The sequence below is a fragment of the Choloepus didactylus genome, chromosome 20, assembly GCF_015220235.1.
Source record: "Choloepus didactylus isolate mChoDid1 chromosome 20, mChoDid1.pri, whole genome shotgun sequence".
NCBI classification, from domain to species: Eukaryota; Metazoa; Chordata; class Mammalia; order Pilosa; family Megalonychidae; genus Choloepus; species Choloepus didactylus.
In genome coordinates this window covers 3,845,940-3,866,638 of record NC_051326.1, presented here as the reverse complement: position 1 = coordinate 3,866,638, position 20,699 = coordinate 3,845,940, and the positions used below count along the sequence as shown (strand labels likewise).

The following is a 20,699-nucleotide window of genomic DNA, read 5'->3' as shown; positions in this document are numbered from 1 at the left end:
CAAACTCATCTACAGATTCAATGCAATCCCAATCAAAATTCCAACAACCTACTTTGCAGACTTGGAAAAGCTAGTTATCAAATTTATTTGGAAAGGGAAGATGCCTAGAATTGCTAAAGACAGTCTAAAAAAGAAAAACGAAGTGGGAGGACTTACACTCCCTGACTTTGAAGCTTATTATAAAGCCACAGTTGCCAAAACAGCATGGTACTGGCACAAAGATAGACATATAGATCAATGGAATCGAATTGAGAATTTGGAGATAGACCCTCAGATCTATGGCCGACTGATCTTTGATAAGGCCCCCAAAGTCACTGAACTGAGTCATAATGGTCTTTTCAACAATTGGGGCTGGGAGCGTTGGATATCCATATCCAAAAGAATGAAAGAGGACCCCTACCTCACCCCCTACACAAAAATTAACTCAAAATGGACCAAAGATCTCAATATAAAAGAAAGTACCATAAAACTCCTAGAAGATAATGTAGGAAAACATCTTCAAGACCTTGTATTAGGCGGCCACTTCCTAGACTTTACACCCAAAGCACAAGCAACAAAAGGGAAAATAGATAAATGGGAACTCCTCAAGCTTAGAAGTTTCTGCACCTCAAAGGAATTTCTCAAAAAGGTAAAGAGGCAGCCAACTCAATGGGAAAAAATTTTTGGAAACCATGTATCTGACAAAAGACTGATATCTTGCATATATAAAGAAATCCTACAACTCAATGACAATAGTACAGTCGGCCCAATTATAAAATGGGCAAAAGATATGAAAAGACAGTTGTCTGAAGAGAAAATACAAATGGCCAAGAAACACATGAAAAAGTGTTCAGCTTCACTAGCTATTAGAGAGATGCAAATTAAGACCTCAATGAGATACCATCTAACACCGGTTAGAATGGCTGCCATTAAACAAACAGGAAACTACAAATGCTGGAGGGGATGTGGAGAAATTGGAACTCTTATTCATTGTTGGTGGGACTGTATAATGGTTCAGCCACTCTGGAAGTCAGTCTGGCTGTTCCTTAGAAAACTAGATATAGAGTTACCATTCGATCCAGCGATTGCACTTCTCAGGATATACCCGGAAGATCGGAAAGCAGTGACACGAACAGATATCTGCACGCCAATGTTCATAGCAGCATTATTCATAATTGCCAAGAGATGGAAACAACCCAAATGTCCTTCAACAGATGAGTGGATAAATAAAATGTGGTATATACACACGATGGAATACTACGCGGCAGTAAGAAGGAACGATCTCGTGAAACATATGACAACATGGATGAACCTTGAAGACATAATGCTGAGCGAAATAAGCCAGGCACAAAAAGAGAAATATTATATGCTACCACTAATGTGAACTTTGAAAAATGTAAAACAAATGGTTTATAATGTAGAATGTAGGGGAACTAGCAATAGAGAGCAATTAAGGAAGGGGGAACAATAATCCAAGAAGAACAGATAAGCTATTTAATGTTCTGGGGATGCCCAGGAATGACTATGGTCTGTTAATTTCTGATGGATATAGTAGGAGCAAGTTCACAGAAATGTTGCTATATTAGGTAACTTTCTTGGGGTAAAGTAGGAATATGTTGGAAGTTAAGCAGTTATCTTAGGTTAGTTGTCTTTTTCTTACTCCCTTGTTATGGTCTCTTTGAAATGTTCTTTTATTGTATGTTTGTTTTCTTTTTAACTTTTTTTTTCATACAGTTGATTTAAAAAAGAAGGGAAAGTTAAAAAAAAAAAAAAGACAAAGAAGGAAAAAAGATGTAGTGCCCCCTTGAGGAGCCTGTGGAGAATGCAGGGGTATTCGCCTACCCCACCTCCATGGTTGCTAACATGACCACAGACATAGGGGACTGGTGGTTTGATGGGTTGAGCCCTCTACCACAGGTTTTATCCTTGGGAAGACGGTTGCTGCAAAGGAGAGGCTAGGCCTCCCTATGGTTGTGCCTAAGAGCCTCCTCCCGAATGCCTCTTTGTTGCTCAGATGTGGCCCTGTCTCTCTAGCTAAGCCAACTTGAAAGGTGAAATCACTGCCCTCCCCCCTATGTGGGATCAGACACCCAGGGGAGTGAATCTCCCTGGCAACGTGGAATACGACTCCCGGGGAGGAATGTAGACCTGGCATCGTGGGACGGAGAACATCTTCTTGACCAAAAAGGGGATGTGAAAGGAAATGAAATAAGCTTCAGTGGCAGAGAGATTCCAAAAGGAGCCGAGAGGTCACTCTGGTGGGCACTCTTATGCACACTTTAGACAACCCTTTTTAGGTTCTAAAGAATTGGGGTAGCTGGTGGTGGATACCTGAAATTATCAAACTACAACCCAGAACCCATGAATCTCGAAGACAGTTGTATAAAAATGTAGCTTATGAGGGGTGACAATGGGATTGGGAAAGCCATAAGGACCACACTCCACTTTGTCTAGTTTTTGGATGGATGAGTAGAAAAATAGGGGAAGGAAACAAACAGACAAAGGTACCCAGTGTTCTTTTTTACTTCAATTGCTCTTTTTCACTCTAATTATTATTCTTGTTTTTTTTGTGTGTGTGCTAATGAAGGTGTCAGGGATTGATTTGGGTGATGAATGTACCACTATGTAATGGTACTGTAAACAATCGAAAGTACGATTTGTTTTGTATGACTGCGTGGTATGTGAATATATCTCAATAAAATGAAGATTAAAAAAAAAAAATCTTACTGTAATGTTTTGTGGAGAATGTTCCATGTACACTTGAGAAAAGGTTTATTCTGATGTTGTTTGCCGGACAGTTCTGTATATGTCTGTTAGGACTAGTTGGTTTATAGTGTTTTTTAAGTCCTGCATTTCCTTGCTGATCTCCTGTCTAGTTCTATCCATTCTTAACAATGGGGTAATAAATTCTCCAACTATTATTGTGTAAAAAAAAAAAAAGGGTAGTCACAGCAAAATCGATTAGTTTGTGCTTTTGTTTCCTGAAATCCTGGCCACCCTTCTTTGCCTATAAGTTTAAGTTACGTCTGTTGTAGTCCTTACTGGCACTCTCCACTCTGACTGGCTAGGCTCTTTGGGTCATTGATTCATTATAAAACTATATAAATCAGGACTCTTTACTTATTAGTGTTATTTATTAAGTAGATACTCTAGTTATTAAAAAAAATCTCTAAAATTAAGAAACCCTGAAACCTGGAAATGAGTAACTGTAAATAACCCAGTAGTTTGAAAAATACAATCAGAAAAGTAATAGGACAGGAAAGGCGGGAAATTCAACAATGGAAAAGTAGGTCCATGGTGGCAGATGAACTCACGCCAGAAGTTGGTTGCTAGCACTGTCCTAGTAAGAGTCTTGTCAACGGAAACGTCGAGAACTTGGGTGATCCACCAGGAATTGCATAGCCCGAATGTTCTCCTGTCCTCAGAGCTCACCCACCTCCTGTGGCTCTGCCTGGGAGCTCCCCCGGGAATCCCCAGATAGGAAACTTGTCTTAGAGTGCACCTAAGGGATACGACTTCACTCTCGAGCTTGTTTATTGTTTATTATAAATGTATCAACTGTTTTTTGGGCTTATATGTCAGTTTCTCCTGGTTTGGTAGGTGTAAATCATTTCCCTTGAATGCCTGGGTACACTGGAGAAAATATGTTTGGGGAAAACACCATGGATCTGGTTGCTGTCACCAGGTATGTTTGTGGGTGGTGGCATCTGCTGAGGGAAGCAGTGGCTTAGCTGTAGTGACTGAACCCCATCCTGTGCTGCTGCCCTGCCCACTGCTGCCTGAGGCCTGTCCTGTCGTCCCAGGCTGGGGACTGCCGAGCCCCTCCTTGTCATACTGCTGCTGAGTACATGGGGAGACTTGCTCTTTGCTGTGACACCCCAACCAGTTTCAGCCTCAAAAGAATTTCCATCCAAATTGGGAACACAATGAGTATTTAGTTTTATCTGTTCTTTTCTTTTAAATTCTAAGGCTGTGGTCAAAAGGCACACTCCCCCATCATTTACCTGCCACTTTTCTAGTCTGGTCACTTGGCTGCCATGTGCCTGGCCCCTCCTCTGCTGCCCCCTACTTTTGGCTCTCCCTTTTTACCATATTTCCTGAAACTTTGTTCTCTGTTCACAAAATCCTATGAGGTCTCATCTTCTTCATTGAACACTGAGGTTTCTTTCTCTGCACTTTCTTAAGGCTTAGATAACACTGTGGTATGAGAGTGCATGCATGCAATCTTCTTAGAGCTTTTACAGTTCCTCTACTAATAATATAAAATATTGCTTATTGAGTACTTACTTTGTCCCAAGGTTATACAGCGAGTAAGTAGTAGAGCTGAGATTTGATTTCACGGCTCTCCGACTGATGTCTATGCTCTTTCCATGAGCTTGTGGGAAAATAAAAACATTTTAAAAAGGTGGGAGAAAAATAGAAAATATTTGTTAGGCTAGTGGATGTCAACATGTCCTGCCCAGCCTTTTTTTCCACAAAAAGTTTTAGTTAGTTTAATAACACTCTGCTGTTTGAAAGGACAGGTGTGTGTGTGTGTGTGTGTGTGTGTGTGTGTATGATTACTTAGATGGGCTGGAGGTATTCTTTACTATTAATTTTTCTGTGGATTCTTTTTACTTAGTGATCCTTATAAGCACAGAGACAAGCCCTTTTTATCAGTGGATGTTGCACACGTGGCTTCAGCCCTCTCGGATGTGTTGAATCCTTGAGCTGGTTAGTATGTACTAGGCACCATTCTCTCATTGGGAAATCCTGGGCTTTATAATTGGCATCTGGAGTACTTGTGATGTAGTGAGGCTTGGTTTGATGATGGTAACTTGTCTAGCAAAGGCAGCTTGAACAACCACACTCTGCTTGAATCTTTCACTTAGGTCCTGGGGAGTAATCACATTAGATTGGGAGTTTTAGATTGAGAACTTTAGCATATGAAGGAAGTCATTAAATGTAGGGTACTGGGGTAAGTGCTGCAAAGCTTGTATGTGATAGTACGGTGAGGAGTAGGGTGTTAATTGTGTTCAGAACAACATTGTGATGAAATCATAAAGCCTCAACTGTTTGTTGACTCCCTACCAAATACTGGAGTAGGAAATACAGTAAGTGACAATTTCTGCCCTTAAGGTGGGCATAATCTTGCAAGAAATCATTAATTAGCATATTTTAATGTTATGGAAGGATAAGTGCAGAAAGCAAATAATTCAGCTGATGCTGTCAAAAGAATGACTGCTGGAAATAAATAAGATTTGTATAGTAGAATTTAATAAGGCTTGGTTATTTACAGTATAATTTTCATATTTTTAATTTGTCTCACAATAACCTTATGGAGTTAAACATGTTTAATAGATGAGCATAGTTCTAAAGAGGTTAACTTGAGGTCACTGAATATTAGAATCAATGTATCATTTTGACTCAAGTTTCTCACATCACTGTTTAAGTCTTTTTTTCAGAGTATTTACTTAAAATATTTATATTTAGAAATAATTACTTTTATTTGGGGAAACCAGGTAGTAGCATATAATATTAATGGACAAGAGAGAGATAGCAACTTGCAGTTTCCATGACTGTGCAAATGTTGATAAGTGAGGGGAGTGATAGGGTTGTTTAGCAGACGTGTAGGTGTTGTCGTTGTTGGTGTCCTCATCTCTGCGGTTCCTTTAAAGGAAAAGTTCAGGGCCGTGGGAGGCACCACCTCATGGGGACAAGAGCTGCTCTTTTCCCATTCTCCCAGCAGTGTCGAATGTGCTGGGCCAGCCACACGGGACAGGGCCTTGCCTCTCTCTGTGGCTGCCCTAGGAGCCGAGTGCACAACCGATCTGCTTAAAATAGATTGTGTGGTAAGATGCAGGATGTGGTATACAGTGTATGGTATCTGGTTACTGCCACCCAACAACCTTAAACCCTTTACCAAAATTGTGAATTCAGCTCATTTGGGGCTTTCTTTATATAATTTGCTACTTTATTAGTTTTTATAATGTGCTTTGTGTGACTCAATATTTTCTCTATAAAACCTAATGATTAAAGATGGTTGTGGAATTGTGTATTCTGATTTACTTCTATCCAGTTTTGAGATGATTAAATACTTTAGTTTTCATTGTGAATATGAAAATCCATCTGGCTAGAAATCTGTGAATATTAAATTTTGTTCATGTTGGGAATATAGTAGAATTGCTTAAGTGATTTTCATCTCAAACATTTCCCATATGTTATGTTTATATTTTTACATCTTATTTTGGCCTTAATTTTTCTCCCAAGAAGTTTTATTGCTTGCCTATTTGTACTTCTTTAGATCTAGTGGACACAAAACTTATCTTTTCCATTTTAATTTTGTTTTCTCTTTGACACATAGTAGATAGTAGACTAATGTTTGTTAAATGGGTGAATAAATGACGGATAGGTGGGAAAACGGCATTTTATGCGATTCATCTGATGTGAGCCACAGCTGATTTCAGCACATTGCTAGACTGTAAGCTCCTTGAGAATAGGCACTGACTATATATTTCATCCACAGGGTCTAACACAGAGCTTGGTCTAGTAAATATTAACAAATATTTGGGCAATGAATGTTTGAAATGTTGCTTTTATGCTGTTGGAGCAGTCTCTCTTATATTTGGATTTCCTGCTTTAGCTATAATGGCCCTTCTGTCGCAAAACCTAAACTGTATAGCTAGGATATCTTCCTTTGGGCTCCCACTGCACTGTAATGTGATGGCATTTCAGTTTGTTTCCAGACATGGTAGCATGTAATGCACAGAGGAGTGACGTGGAGCGCGCTTCTCAGAATCTATCACCAGGGCCCAGAAGCAAGAGCTCTGGTCATGGGTGGGTGGGAGGGGGTGGGGGGTTGTGTCTTGAAGCCTGCAGAACGTGTGCCAGGCGTCATGAAGCACGGCCAGACCCTGGTAACCTCAAGATACCATTTGGGGTTGAAGGATGGTAAGTGGGAGACAACTTGAATAGCATGAGGGGCGCAGAAGGGATGTCAGCTTAGAAAGCAGTGAGGGATGCTTGTCAGGAATCAGATGTTCAGGTAGCTAGTTTGGCAGGCTGAAACAGAGTTAAGTTTGGAATTTTGTTTGTGTTTTTGTTCTTACATATGCTGTATAGATAATTGCATCAAACTTCACCTATCGTGAAGTTAGTTCAGGTATCTAGAATGAATTTACTATGTACTTCTAAGGCAAAAATGCAGATGGTTAAACTCTAATGTCTTGTACTTGTAAGTTAAATTGATCTATTTTTATCCTTAAATAAATTTAGTATTTTCCTACCTTTGTACTTTTGTCCACTTTATGCTCTCTGGCTGGGAATGTCCTCCTCCATGAATTTTTCCACATCTGAATTTTATCCAATCTTAAATGTATAGCACCATAGGGCTTTCTTTGTACCCTGTATACCCCATTAATCTTTCTCAAGCCCACATGCAAAATTGTCTCCATTCTTTGAAGGCCACCCACCCCCAGCACTTTTATCTGTACCTCTCTTTGGGCAGTTATCAAATCTGACCTTAGATTATATTCACTTATATTCATTTTTCTAGCTTTTTAAGTAGATTTTAAGGTGCTTGAGTGTGGAGCCTGTGATGTCTGAATTTTTTTCCCCTATCTCTCACTGTCCTAAGTGCACAGTATTTATTGACTAAATAGCAGGGAAAAACAAAACAAAACAAAACAAAACACCCCTTTGAGAGAGTGTGGGAAGACCAGTACTATGCTAGCTAATTTTTCTGCTGCTTAAGCATTTCCCTGAGAGCTCAGTGATGTGAAACATTGATTGATTGATTCATTCATTCATTCAACATTTAGCTTCTGTGGTAGGTCGACATTCAGAAAACAAGGATGACTGTGCAAAGTCCTGGCTTTGGAAGAAAAAGGCTCTACTTTGAGTTTAAAATTAAATTTGTAAGAGGCACCTAATTATTTATTCTACCTGTAAGGAACCGTGTGGTGCCGGATTATCCGGAGGCTGTTTCCGTTAGACTAGTGCTCCCTGTCCATGGTGCCCTGTCTTGTCACTGACTTCGGTGGGAAAAAGTACACTTTGAATTCTCAAAATACTTATGTCAATGAGATTATTTTTTCTTTAATTTTTCTCAAGACTTCTTGTCAAATTATATTGTGATCTACTTGTCTTTATGTTTTCTCAGGGCTGAGACATTGTTTGAGGGGCTTAAAAGTTGTCTTTCTCACTTTTTCTTTCCTTTATTTCTTTATTTGCTCTTTCTGTCCTCTCCTTCCTTTAAAATTTTTTTCTTCATTAGAGAAATTGTAGGTTTACAGAAAAAGCATGCAGAAAATACAGAGTTCCCATATATTTATATATGGCTGTCCAATTTTCCCAGCACCATTTGTAGAAGACACATTCTTTCCCCATTCATTGGACTTCTCACACTTGTCAAAAATCAGTTGGCCGTAGATGGGAAGGTTGATTTCTGAGCTCTCAGTGCAATTCCATTGGTCTATATTTCTGTCTTTGTGCCAATACCACACTGTTTTGCTTGTGGTAGTTTTTTAATAAGCTTTAAAATCACAAAGTGTGAATTCTCCAATTTTGTTCTTTTTTAAGATGGTTTTTGCTATTTGGGGCCCCTTACCCTTCCATCAGTTTGATTTCTGCAAAGCAGGTTGTTGGAATTTTGATTGGGATTGTATTGAATCTGTAAATATCTTTGGGTAGAATTGACATCTTAGTAATATTTAGTCTTCCCATCCATGAACCTGGACTTTCATTCCCTTTATTTAGGTTTTTTATTTCTTTTAGCAATGTTTGTAGTTTTCTGTATATAAGTCCTTTATGTCCTTGGTTAAATTTATTCTTGGATAATTTGATTCTTTTAGTTGCTTTTGTAAATGTATTTTTTCTTGGTTTTCTCTTTAGATTGTTCGTTATTAGTATATAGAAACATTTCTGATTTTTGCATGTTGATCTTGCACCCAAGCATGTTGCTGAATTTGTTTATTAGCTCTACTAGCTTTGTTGTGGATTTTTCAGGATTTTCTACATATAAGATCACATCATTTGCAAACAGGGAAAGTCTATTTCCTTTCCTATTTGGATGCCTTTTATTTCTTTTTCTTGCCCAATTTCTGTGGTTTGCACTTCCAGTACAATGTTGAAAAGCAGTGGTGACAGTGAGCATTTATCTTGTTCCTGATCTTAGAGGGAGACCTTTCAGACTTTCACCATTGAATATTATGTTAGCTGTGGTTTTTTCATACATGCTCTTTATCATGTTGAGGAAGTTTCCTTCTATTCCTAGTTTTCTGAGTGTTTTTATCAAGAAGGAGTGCTAGATTTGGTCAAATGGATTTTCTGTATCCATTGAGATGATCATTTTGTTTGTTTTCTTCATTCTGTTAATGCGATTAATTACAAAAATTGATTTTCTTATGTTGAACCACCCTTGAATATCTGGGATACATCCCACTTGATCATGGGGTATAATTCTTTTAATGTGTTGTTATATATGGTTTGCTAGTATTTTGTTGAGAATTTTTACAGCTATACTCATAAAGGGTGTTGATCTGTAATTTTCTTTTCTTACAGTATCTTTATCTGGCTTTGGTATCACAGTGAAGCTGACCTCCTGGATTGAGTTAGGAAGTGTCCCCTTCTCTTCAAGTTTTTGGAAGAGTTTGAGTATTGGTGTTAATTCTTCTTGGAATGTTTGGTAAAATTCAATAAAGAATCCATCTGGTCCTGGGCTTTTCTTTGCTTTGGAGGTTTTTGATGACTGAGTCAGTCTCTTTACTTGTTTTTGGTCTGTTGAGATCTTCTGTTTTTTCTTGAGTAGCTTGTGTGTTTCCAGGAATTTGCCCATTTCATCCAAGTTATCTAATTTGTTGGTATACAGTTGTACATAGTATCCTCTTATATTCCTTTTTATCTCTGTGGGGTTATTAGTAGTATCCCCCCTTTTCAGTTCTGATTTTAGTTATTTGCATCCTCCCTTTTTTTTCTTTGTCAGTCTTGCTAAAGGTTTATTGAGTTTTTTTTTTTTTTTTTTTAAATCTTTTCAAAGAGCCAACCTTTGGTTTTGTTTATTGTCACTACTTTTTAATTCTCTATTTCATGTATCTCTGCTCTAATTTTTGTTATTTCCTTCTTTGTGCTTACTTTGGGTTTATCTTGGTCTTCTTTTTTTCCAGATCTTCCAGTTTTAAGGTTAGGTCTCTGATATGAGATCTTTTTTCTTTTTTGATGTAAAAATTTAAGAGCTATAAATATCCCTCTTAGTATTGCTATGTTGTATTCTTATTTTCATTCACCTCAGGAAAGTTCCTAATTTCTCTTTTGATTCCCTCTTTAACCCATTGTGTTGATTTTGTCTGTTTAATTTCCATTTATTTGTGAAATTTCTATTTTTCCCTCTGTTATTACTTACTAGTTTCATTCCATTGTAATTGAAGAAGTTTCTTTGTATGATTTCAGTACTGTTCTATGTATTGTGGCTTGTTTTGTGACTTAAGATGTGATCTATTTGGAAGAATGGTTCTCCTGTCATTTTTAAAAGCTGTATTTTCTTGATTCAGCACTCTCCCGGCTACTGCAGCCCTCTGTTTATTGTTGTTTCAAGGAAGATGGCCCTGTCAGTTTTTGTAGTTGTTCAAAGGTTTTGTGTGGGAACAGCACTCTGGAGTGTCTGTTGTTGACTTTTGGGTTGACTGGAACTTCTCCTTCCTTTTTATAAAGGTTGCCTAAAGTTTTCATGTTTTGTCCTCAATTCCTCTTGTTTACTTCAGAATGTAAACAGGAGAGCACGTGTGTAATTTTATAAACAAACAGTGATATGCAAAAAGTGCTGTCAGAGCCTGCCAAGCTGGTGATTCTGAGGCAGTGGAAAACTCTATAGTGCCTTATAAATGATTGAATAATATTTCAGTTTTGTTGATTATTTTCAGTAACGTGTACCTTTTTGCAGTCTGATTCTTTGAAATATAAAAATCACTCTTATTATTCTGTAAAATATGATACTTATTTCTTGCTGTGGTATATAAATATCCTTTTATGGTAATTTTTTTTTTTTCTGATAAATTTTAAATGGAAAAAAATCATCTATTCTCAGGTACTGCTATGAGTAATTTTACTGTAATAGTGGATAGCTGAATGTCTTTTAGCCCATGGATGGAAATACCCATTTCAATACTCTAAAGTTTGCAACACTGGCAAATTGATAAGAAGACATTTTTGCTTATTATGTTACATTAGGTGAAAAAGCTCATTTTGTTTGACAAGTATAATATTGGTTTCTTCAAATTTAATATTTAAAATTAACACTGAAATTATTTTTTGCTGGTCTTTCCCCATACTATTGTAATTCTAGAAAATAAGTAATTAACAGTGAGCCTCGAGTTTGTCTGGCATTGGTTCAGTCTTAATTGTTTTATTATATTCCAGGGAAACTGCTATACCATTACATTCTCAAAGATGGGCATGGCACTGTGTTGCCATGAGAAAAGACTATGGTTGGATTTAACTTGATGATTGTATGGTTATAGTTTTTACTTAATAAATTCTTAGTCTTAGAAAGTGGCATGGCCGCTACCTAGAGCTCTGGAGACCAAGGCTTCAGGGTTGCTTAGTTTATGGCGGCAAGGCCCGGCCTCACATCTCATTAAATACTTGTCTCCGGCAAGCGATTATTCGCAGCACATAGCTGCTTTCCCCACATTGTGTAGCTGTGTATGTGTGCATCTGTTGTGTATAGTGAATTCTCAGTGAATCTTGCTTTCATTTGTATTAATTGTACACCTGCCATCTAGTTGTTCTTATATATGCTGTCTTTATTAAATTGAGTCACAGTATCTGCAGGTGCACATTTTAAGTGTAAGATTGATTGGCTTTTCACAACTATTATGGAGAGGGACATTTTTAATTAGTGGCTACTGATAGATCAGAGGAAAGCATCATCTCTGTTGTTATTTAAGAAATCCACAGTTCATGATGATTTTCTTACATATTAGACTCAAGAAATCATGTACATATTTTTCATGTTTAGCCAGGCTATGATGATCTTAATCCTGATTGGAGGCTCTCTGTTGAGAAGAGAAGAAAAATAAAAGGTGAGTTGTATGAAATATTGGGCCTTGAGAGTCCAAGAATATCAGGAGCCCCCTAGGTGATATAATAATATAACTGGTTTCTAGATGCTTCTGCTTTATTTTGGAAGAAACACCAAGGTCTCATAGACTTGAACAAGGCAGCAGATCAGTTTTCTGATGGCCAGGTGTTAATAAGTTAGCTTTCCCCAAGGCTAATTCAGAGCCCAGGGCATGTGGTGTGGCTCTGTCACCAAGGGCAGGCACTGGGCTGTGTGAGCTCAGAATTCATAGGCATGATTCACCTCATTGTTCCTGGGAGATCCTGAAAAGCAGTATATATACCTGGGATAGGGTGGGTAGGGGTAGCTAGGGTGGCAGAGGTTGGCCTTTTTATTTCTTTTCTTACTTTTCTATGTTTAAAGAATTTTTTTTTTTTTACAGTGAGCATATTTAATAGAAATCAAGATTTATATCTAAATCAAAGTATTGGTGGTTATCTAGTAGGTAGATTAACACAAATATACTTTAAGGGTTACTTTGGGTTAAATTTTTCATTTTTCTTTTAGTGAAACTCCCAAAGTTAAACATCTTTGAGTTTTTAAGTGTCTCTTATAAAATCAGTGATAAGTACAAGATTCAGAAGTTTTATTACAATATTCTTTTAATTCGCATTTAAGGAAGGTTATAATTAATATCATGTATCATGTTTTTGTTAAATATTCAAAATATTCATTCAGAAACTTTTTTTTCCTTTGGAAAAAATAATTTGTCAAAGCAGAAGAGAGAGTCATATTTAATTTATTTACTCCTTTTCCTTCTCCCTTTACACTTAGCAGTAAAGTTCAAGGAAATATGCTTTTCAGACTTTCTTGGAATTAGTTATTTATAAAATAAGTTTGCATTAGGCTTAAATTAGATGAAAATGTTGAGTTGTTATGATCTGTATTTTTATAAAATAATGAATTATTCTTATGGCGATGTACTCCTATTTTAAATTTTACATCTCTTTGTTTTAATGTTTATATACATTTTTAAATTTATGTTTTACTGTTATATGTACTATCTTTAAACCACCTCATATCCTTTGTGGAACAAGTGAGTTATAATAAGTGCAATAAAATTATAATAAATATGTCCTTTTGAATCCTTCAGTTTGGTGAACCACATTTCATTTTCATCCCTAAAATTTCTTTTTGACTTTGAATGTACTTTCCGCTGACTGATTTGCTGCAAGTTTAAGAGGAAATCAGCACTAGAAACTATTACATATTTGTCTTATATTTTTCTAAAGGGTATAATTCTTTCTTATTGTTTGCCTGAAAGTTGATACATGATCATTTTCCAAAACCTTTTACAGTCTTCATAAGTATCTTTGTACGTATCTACATTTGAAATGATTTTGTTGAAGGTGGTGACATCCCTCTTTCCTTGGTATATTATTAATTTTTTTGTGCAGGACCTTAATTTATGCACCTCTCTTTCTCTAGAAACCTGGCAAATTCCTGGCAAATTTTTGGCACTCAAGTGTTGATCAAATGAATTTCCATTTTTTTAGTCTCATACTTGGGTAAAAATATGAGTGAGAACTTAGGTTTTATTTTTCCTGATTATTTAATTTACCTTTAGGGCTCAAATAATGTGGATGAATATGACATATGTTTGAATTGATTATTAGACTAAATGTTGTATTTAAACCACATTTACTGGTTCATTTACTTTAATTTACTTATCCCCTATTAGATAAAGAGTCCTTTTACCCACTGGTAGATGTTAATTGGTGGGCAGAGAATGCGGTGACTTTGGCTCGCTGCTCTGGTGCTTTGACTGTTTCATCTGTGAAAACGTTGAAGAATTTACTGGGAAAATCCTGTGAGTGGTTTGAACCATCGCCTCAAGTCACTGCTACCCACGAGGGAGGATTTTTAAGTTTGGAGGTAATGCTTTCTGTTTAAAGCAACTGGTGTGTACTAGAGAGAACAATTATTTCACCAAAATCTAAACATCTGATTTCTCTCTTGTGATCCTGTCTTTATAAACAAAAATCTGTGATTGGAATCACATGCTTGGTACATTATTAAAGAAAAATCCAATGTTCTATGAATAAAAAAAGCTGAGATTATAAAGAATTAAGAAAATTTGTAGTTTTTTGCTTTCTGTAAAGTATTTCTTCTTCACTGAAATGATAGATCTTTTCTTTTTCCTGCGGTAGTCATCTTAAAATGTGGAACAGTTTCACTCCCTAAGAAAAAGTCTTTGACCTATTTCTATGATGTCTGGAAACTTAAAAAAAAAATTAAGGTTCTTTTTAGAAAGAATAACTTGTTTATTATGGCAAAAGACTTGAAAATAGAGTGAGTAAAGTTAGGTTTTGGTCAAGTAAAATTCTTATTTTTAAGTCATTCATGGGTAACACTTTTAGTGGCTCTCACTTCAGTGCAGACTGACAGATATTTTTTACCCCGAAGTTTGTTACTCAGTCTTCAGATAGTCTTTGAAAAGAATTTTGGATTAAAATCTGTGCCAATTCTGTTAAGTCTGGAATGAAAGTTATCTTGAGCAGCCAGGCTTTCAGACTCAAGACTTTGTAAAGCTTTTTCAAAGGGGGTGGGGGAGAAAGAGCTATTTTCAGTAAAGCAAGGTATACCTTCATGTTCATTTTTTAAGCAGATGGAAAAAAACCTTATTTCTCCTTAGCAGGTATAGAAATATCAAAAGTAAAGAAGTTAACATTTTCAGCTCCTTTATTTCCCTTAAAAAATTACCAGGCATATGTTTACAAGATTACATTGGTGACCTAATATTAAAACAGAAGTTAATTTTGGAGATTCAGAGCCTTTTATATATGTGTGTATTTTTGGAGCTTTTGATGGATATGTTGTTCTCTGTGGGGTCCTTTGAATTCCTTTGTTAGCCTTAATTATGTGGCTGATGTAATGAATCAAACCACAGTAGAAATGAAACTATTTTGTTTTTTTCTGTCATTAACTCTAAAAACTAGTCTTTAGTTCCTCACAGTTAATTTGACATCTCCTTTTTTCAATTTAGTGTGAGATTAAGCTTGCCCCCAAACGATCTCGTTTGGAGACTAGGGCTGGAGAAGATGATGAAGGAGAAGAGGATTCTGATTCAGATCATGACATATCTGCCAAGGCTCGCTACTTTGGCTATATCAAGCAAGGCCTTTACCTAGTGACAGAAATGGAGCGATTTGCACCACCTCGGAAACGCCCGCGAACCATTACTAAAAACTACCGCCTTGTGAGCTTGCGGTCTACAACCCCGGAGGAACTTTATCAGAGAAAGGTGAGAGAGTATCATGTTACTATCAGAGTTCAAAGGCATCGGTATATTTTTTTTAATTTTATTGAGGAAAATCTATTTTTTTAAGACAGGAAGAAATTTAAAGAAGATTATTAGATCATTGGCATGTTAGAAATAATGATATTATGAAAGACTTTTGTAAATGTTGGTCTTTGTACCTGAGTAATCAAAATAAAAACAGTGGATAAAAATGATTTCACTTAGTTATCAGTTAAAGACTGGTTATCCACTTTGTGGCTTACTCTGATCTTTTGCTATCCTTCATATGACCTTGAGCTCTTACCTTGTTTAAGTTCTGCTTTCTGCTCAGACTGCAGATAGTAAGGCATGAAAGGCAGGCTCCTTTCCAGGCAGGGCTTTGTTAGGAAGCAGTTGACCCAGACCCTGTACTCTAGTTATTTGTACTGTTCCTGAAGTGTCATGGGAGCCAGCTTGAGTGGGAGTCAGGCTATCACGCTTCCCATCCTTGCTGTGCCATCATTTTGCTCTGTAAGCTTGGGCATTGCACCTTCTGCCTCCATCTTTCTGTTAAAGTGCTAAAAGAACTTGCTGCTTCATCATCCCCCAGCAGGGGCATGAGCCTGGCACATGAGGGTATTGCATAGATTCAAGGGTTATCATTGCCCATGCATCATGACTCTAGTGATAGCTGGCTAACTCAGCAGTGTGACATTTCTGTTTCCATCTTCCTGCCTAAAGATCGAAAGTGAAGAGTATGCAGAAGCCTTGTCTCTGGCTCATACCTATGGCCTGGATACTGATCTGGTATATCAGAGGCAGTGGAGGAAGTCAGCGGTCAACATTGCTTCAATTCAGAATTACTTGGTATGTTTCGAAGTTTTGTTAACATGGGGTAAGGTTTAAATTCATGGAACATCTTTTGTTTGTCCACTTTCATTTTAGGGCACTTAACATTGCTCACTTGTCTCTAGCTAATGAAGTGTGCTTTATTCAATTGGAAATGTTGTCTTGTTATCAGGGTCTCTTGCCCTTGAACCTGGACATTGGCACTGAAGATGTGTGGACAAATGGTCACTGATAAGCACACAAACTACCTGGTCATGGCTTATCCTTTCCCTTACGCTACTTTAGTTACTTCTTTTTATCTGCATCAGTCAAGATCTAGTCATGTGTCAGCACCCATGCAGTAATTTGAGCGGGAAAGTTTTAATAGGAGAATCATTACCTAGTAAAAATGATTACCTGCACAGGGGTAAAGAGAAGTCTCAAGAATACCTGGGCTGAAGCAGAGTGCCCAAGGAGGAATCAGACCTGAGGGGTGTGAAATGGACTGTGACTCACAGCTCACGGCCAGGCTCATTGCTTGCAGCACATTGGATGGAGGAGTGTTTTCTGGGTTGTCTTGGGCCAGAGCTGGTCCATAGTTGCCAAGTTGGCAGGGAATTGTGGGCAAGCTGTAAGTCTATTGCTAGGGTGCAGTCAGCTAAAGTTGGGGGGCAGAGAGCCCTAGGGACTAGCAAGAAGGAATCCTCACCAAAGAGCATGCAGCTCAAGGCTGGCAAATAAGAAACCATGTCCTGTACTGCAAGACAGAAACCCCACCAGAGTCCAGGCAGGCTGATTCTGGGAGGTTTTATACTCAGGGCGTGGGAGACTGGCAGGGGATCTGCCCTTGGAGTGGCACTGAACCTCACTGGGAAGGTGTGCATGGTGGAAGGAAGGGGGAGAAGTGAGTGGCACTGGATTTCTGCCCTGTGGGTTGAGACTGCGTATCATCCTTGCCACATGCCCTTTTTCTGCTTAAACCCCACCACCGGAACCCTCCTGCGTCCTGCTCCCATAGTTAAAGTTGTTGTGTGGCCTGTATGTTTTCACGCTTGGTTCCTTTGTGAGGAAGTAGTTGGACTTGTGGCATGCTTATAAAAGGTTGTGACTTCTGATACGACATTTACAAAGGAAAATATATTTTGCATTTAGGAAGATTCTAACAAATGGGGTGAGATTCCATAATAATTGTATTGCCTAAAAATCACGTTCTTCAGTAATTAAAAATAAACAAAACCATTATCTGAAAAAGTTGTATGTCTGCCAAACAGAGAAATAAACTGATTCCACAAGTAAGATATCAGAGATAAGAAAGCATGAAAGATAATGGAAAAAAAGGGAAAGGAAGTTGCTTGTATTTTCTTTAGGAAATCAGAACACCAAACGTGTATTATCTTTCCTTCTTCTTTTGTGACTCATGAGCTCATGTACACATGGCTTTTTCTGAAAACACAATAAAGAACAGGCTTGTTCTTAAGGGCCTTATGGGTTTTGGGAGAGACAAAGCAACTACATTGTTTATTGGGGGAAATATTTAATCCAGCTAAATAAATAGGCAGTTAAGGATAAAAGCACTGTGCTAGGGACAGTGACGAGGTATAGGAGAGGCTAATATTATAGTCTTACTGAGAAGACAGTCTGCACCCCTAAAATATTAATAAACACAAAGATTTCAAATAAATGCTGTAGGAATTCAGTGAAGGTAGCAACCATTGTAGGCTCAGTGCTTCCAGAAGGCTTTATATAGTAAAGACGTTTTGAACAAGCATTTGAAGCGATTCAAAATAGGCTTCTAGAGTTAGAAGTGAGGAAGGTGTTCTTAATGGGACAAATGGTATGGGCAAATTGAAAAGAAAATGAGCATGACTCATGAAGCCAATGATGAGGACATAATCTGTCTTATTCACTGCTCTATCCTCATGTGTAATTCAGTGACTGGTGCACAGTGGGTGCTCAGTAAATATTTCTTAGATGAATAAATGAGGTATCAAACCAGTTTGCTGGAACTGATATTTGATGATAGTGAAATTTGTGAACTAGAATTAGAAAGACATATTGATTTAGGTTCAGGAAGATGTTGGAAGCCTGTGATGACTGAGGATTTTTATCTTTTAGGTAATGGGGAACTGTTGTAGATTTTTGACTGTGGGTTACAGCAGAAGAAACTGTAGGAGATGAACAGGAATGAAAAGAGAGTGGTGGTGGGAAACCCTGCCAGAGCAAGTGTCTTAGGTGTTGCATATTTGATGATTTAGGTTGGGATGGAGGCTGTAGGCATGGAAAAGGGCAAATGAGTGTGAGACAGTTGAAGAAAGATTGACATAGAATGTGTGAACGAATATAGGGCATGAGTCAAATATTACTGCAAATTTATAACCATAGAGGCTCATCTAGGAGGAGGGCAAGTCAGGGATTTTGAATGTAGCCCAGGGAAGCAGTTCAGAAAGAGTAGTAGAACCTTCAGCTTGATTTTATGATGATTAAATTATCATCTGCACTGTGTGATTCATCTCATGGTCAAGTAAATACAAAACTTTGATATGCCATGCCTCATTAGTTTTGATGCAAAGTCAAACACTAAGTATAAAATGTTTATCTCCCCTTTCTGCTTTATTTTCTACTCTACTGTATAGTCAGACTGCAAACCAAAGACCAACAATAGAAGGTTGGAAAGATCTTTCCATATTTCCAAATCAGAGTACTGACTTTTTTATGTTTCAGTGTGGCTCATTAGAAGAACAAAGAAAGCAGTTGCAATCTTATTCCCTACATCCAGTTCTTAATCAGTGTCAGGGAATTACCTTTTTTATGTTGAGCTTCTCTGACAGTTACCTCTGGTCAGGTATTGAAGTAGCTATGGTACCTCAGGTTTAATTTTACAATTCTAGAAGGCTTTGCCAGGCGTCGGAAGATGTCACGTGCTCTTTAATGTCTCTGGCTTGCTTGCTTGCTTATTTATTTATTTATTTGTTTGTTTATTTATTTATTTATTTAATTTTCTTTGTATGCAGAGTAAAATAAAGAAGCGGTCCTGGGTTCTTCATGAGTGTTTGGAAAGAGTTCCGGAAAATGTGGATGCTGCAAAAGAATTGCTTCAGTATGGATTAAAAGGCACAGACCTAGAGGCTCTTTTAGCAATAGGGAGAGGAGCAGATGATGGCAGGTTGGTTATAGAAAGGTTGGGATTCGAAAGTAAGTGACTTTGTGAAGACATTTCAGCTGAGCCATTGGAAAGGGTACACTTCTCTTTCTTTAGGTTATTTCTAATGAAGCAGTTGCCTTTGGCCAGTACTTTCTTATCTGAGTTCATGGCTTTTTTTCCTGTACTTTAAATAGGCTTGCATATGGTGGCTGGATGCTGAGGGAAGATCAGGCTCTATGAACATTTAGTGGGTGCTGGCCATGTCTATGAACTGTGGGCTTCAGGCCCGTACCTGGGTGGCTCACTAGTCAGATGAACACTGTAGGCAACTCTGAGCTTTACTTTCCTTACCTGTAGGATTCACATAGTTACTAGGAGTAAAAGCACCTCATAAACTTGAGCACCATATAATTGTCAGTTAATAATAAAGTTATTTTGCAAGAACCACTGCTCATCAGACTTTTGGAACTTCTTTTGAGATTTAAATGTGATAGTATGTTGATAAATAATTTAAATGAGACTGACATTCATTACCATTTTAAGACCTTAAATAGAAGTAATTCAAATTGTAAATTCTGTTGGCAACATTTTCTACGTTGGCTGTTTTATACTGGGTGAATATAACCCCATTGCTTTCCTAAATAGTTTTCATTTTCTTGATTTTTAAAATTTCCATCTAAAATGATTACTGATACCTCTTTTCCCTTTCTACAGATTTAATGGATAAATCAATTTGTTTATAATAGCAAAAGTATTCTTTCAAATAACTAGTTTCTGTGGAAATAAATTTAATAAAATCAATCAAAATAGGGATACATCAAAATTTCATTAATGAAGTTAAAAAATGTATCAAAATCAATTTAGATTTCCTTTTTTCTTGCAGATTTGCATTACCTGATGAAGTAGACATTGACAGCATCTCCTATGAGGAGATTTCATTACCTGATGGAGAGTCTGCTGGGAATAAAAAGGAAAAGGAACTTCAGAAGCGGCAAGAATTACTGAAATTAGTGAACTTTTCAAAGTAAATGGTTTATTACTGTTCATTTGATAAAATGCTGTCCTTGAAATACCTAGTCATACCAGAGTGTTCTTTACTAGTGGTAATTTACTGATAATATTACTACTGATAATTGCTCTAAATTATTTCAGTAATTTAAATCAAATGCATTTAATATTAGTTTATCCTGTGCTTTTAAGTACTGTTCCATGAATTAATATTCTGTGGAATATTAATCATTTTTAGTGTATTTAAACTCCTAGATAAACATGCTTTTTTGGTAAATGTAAGTGACCTGATGTAGTTATGTTGAAACAGGTTAACACTGGAACAAAAGGAACTTTGCCGTTGTAGACGGAAATTATTAACCTATTTTGATCGACTTGCAACATATGAGGTAAGGAATAATTTTAATCAAGCTAATATCATTTAGTAC

General features: G+C 37.2%; 1 protein-coding gene across 2 annotated transcripts in view; it reads left to right on the top strand.

Annotated features, from left to right (window-relative positions):
- NBAS (NBAS subunit of NRZ tethering complex) overlaps nucleotides 1-20,699 on the top strand; it is a 397,863-nt gene that overhangs the window by 91,612 nt on the left and 285,552 nt on the right. For both annotated transcript variants that reach the window (XM_037813443.1, XM_037813445.1), the window contains exons 13-19: nucleotides 11,972-12,035; nucleotides 13,755-13,948; nucleotides 15,060-15,317; nucleotides 16,035-16,160; nucleotides 19,133-19,284; nucleotides 20,147-20,287; nucleotides 20,582-20,660. In XM_037813443.1, coding sequence (XP_037669371.1) covers nucleotides 11,972-12,035; nucleotides 13,755-13,948; nucleotides 15,060-15,317; nucleotides 16,035-16,160; nucleotides 19,133-19,284; nucleotides 20,147-20,287; nucleotides 20,582-20,660 — 1,014 coding nt within the window. The remainder of the gene's footprint in view (nucleotides 1-11,971; nucleotides 12,036-13,754; nucleotides 13,949-15,059; nucleotides 15,318-16,034; nucleotides 16,161-19,132; nucleotides 19,285-20,146; nucleotides 20,288-20,581; nucleotides 20,661-20,699) is intronic.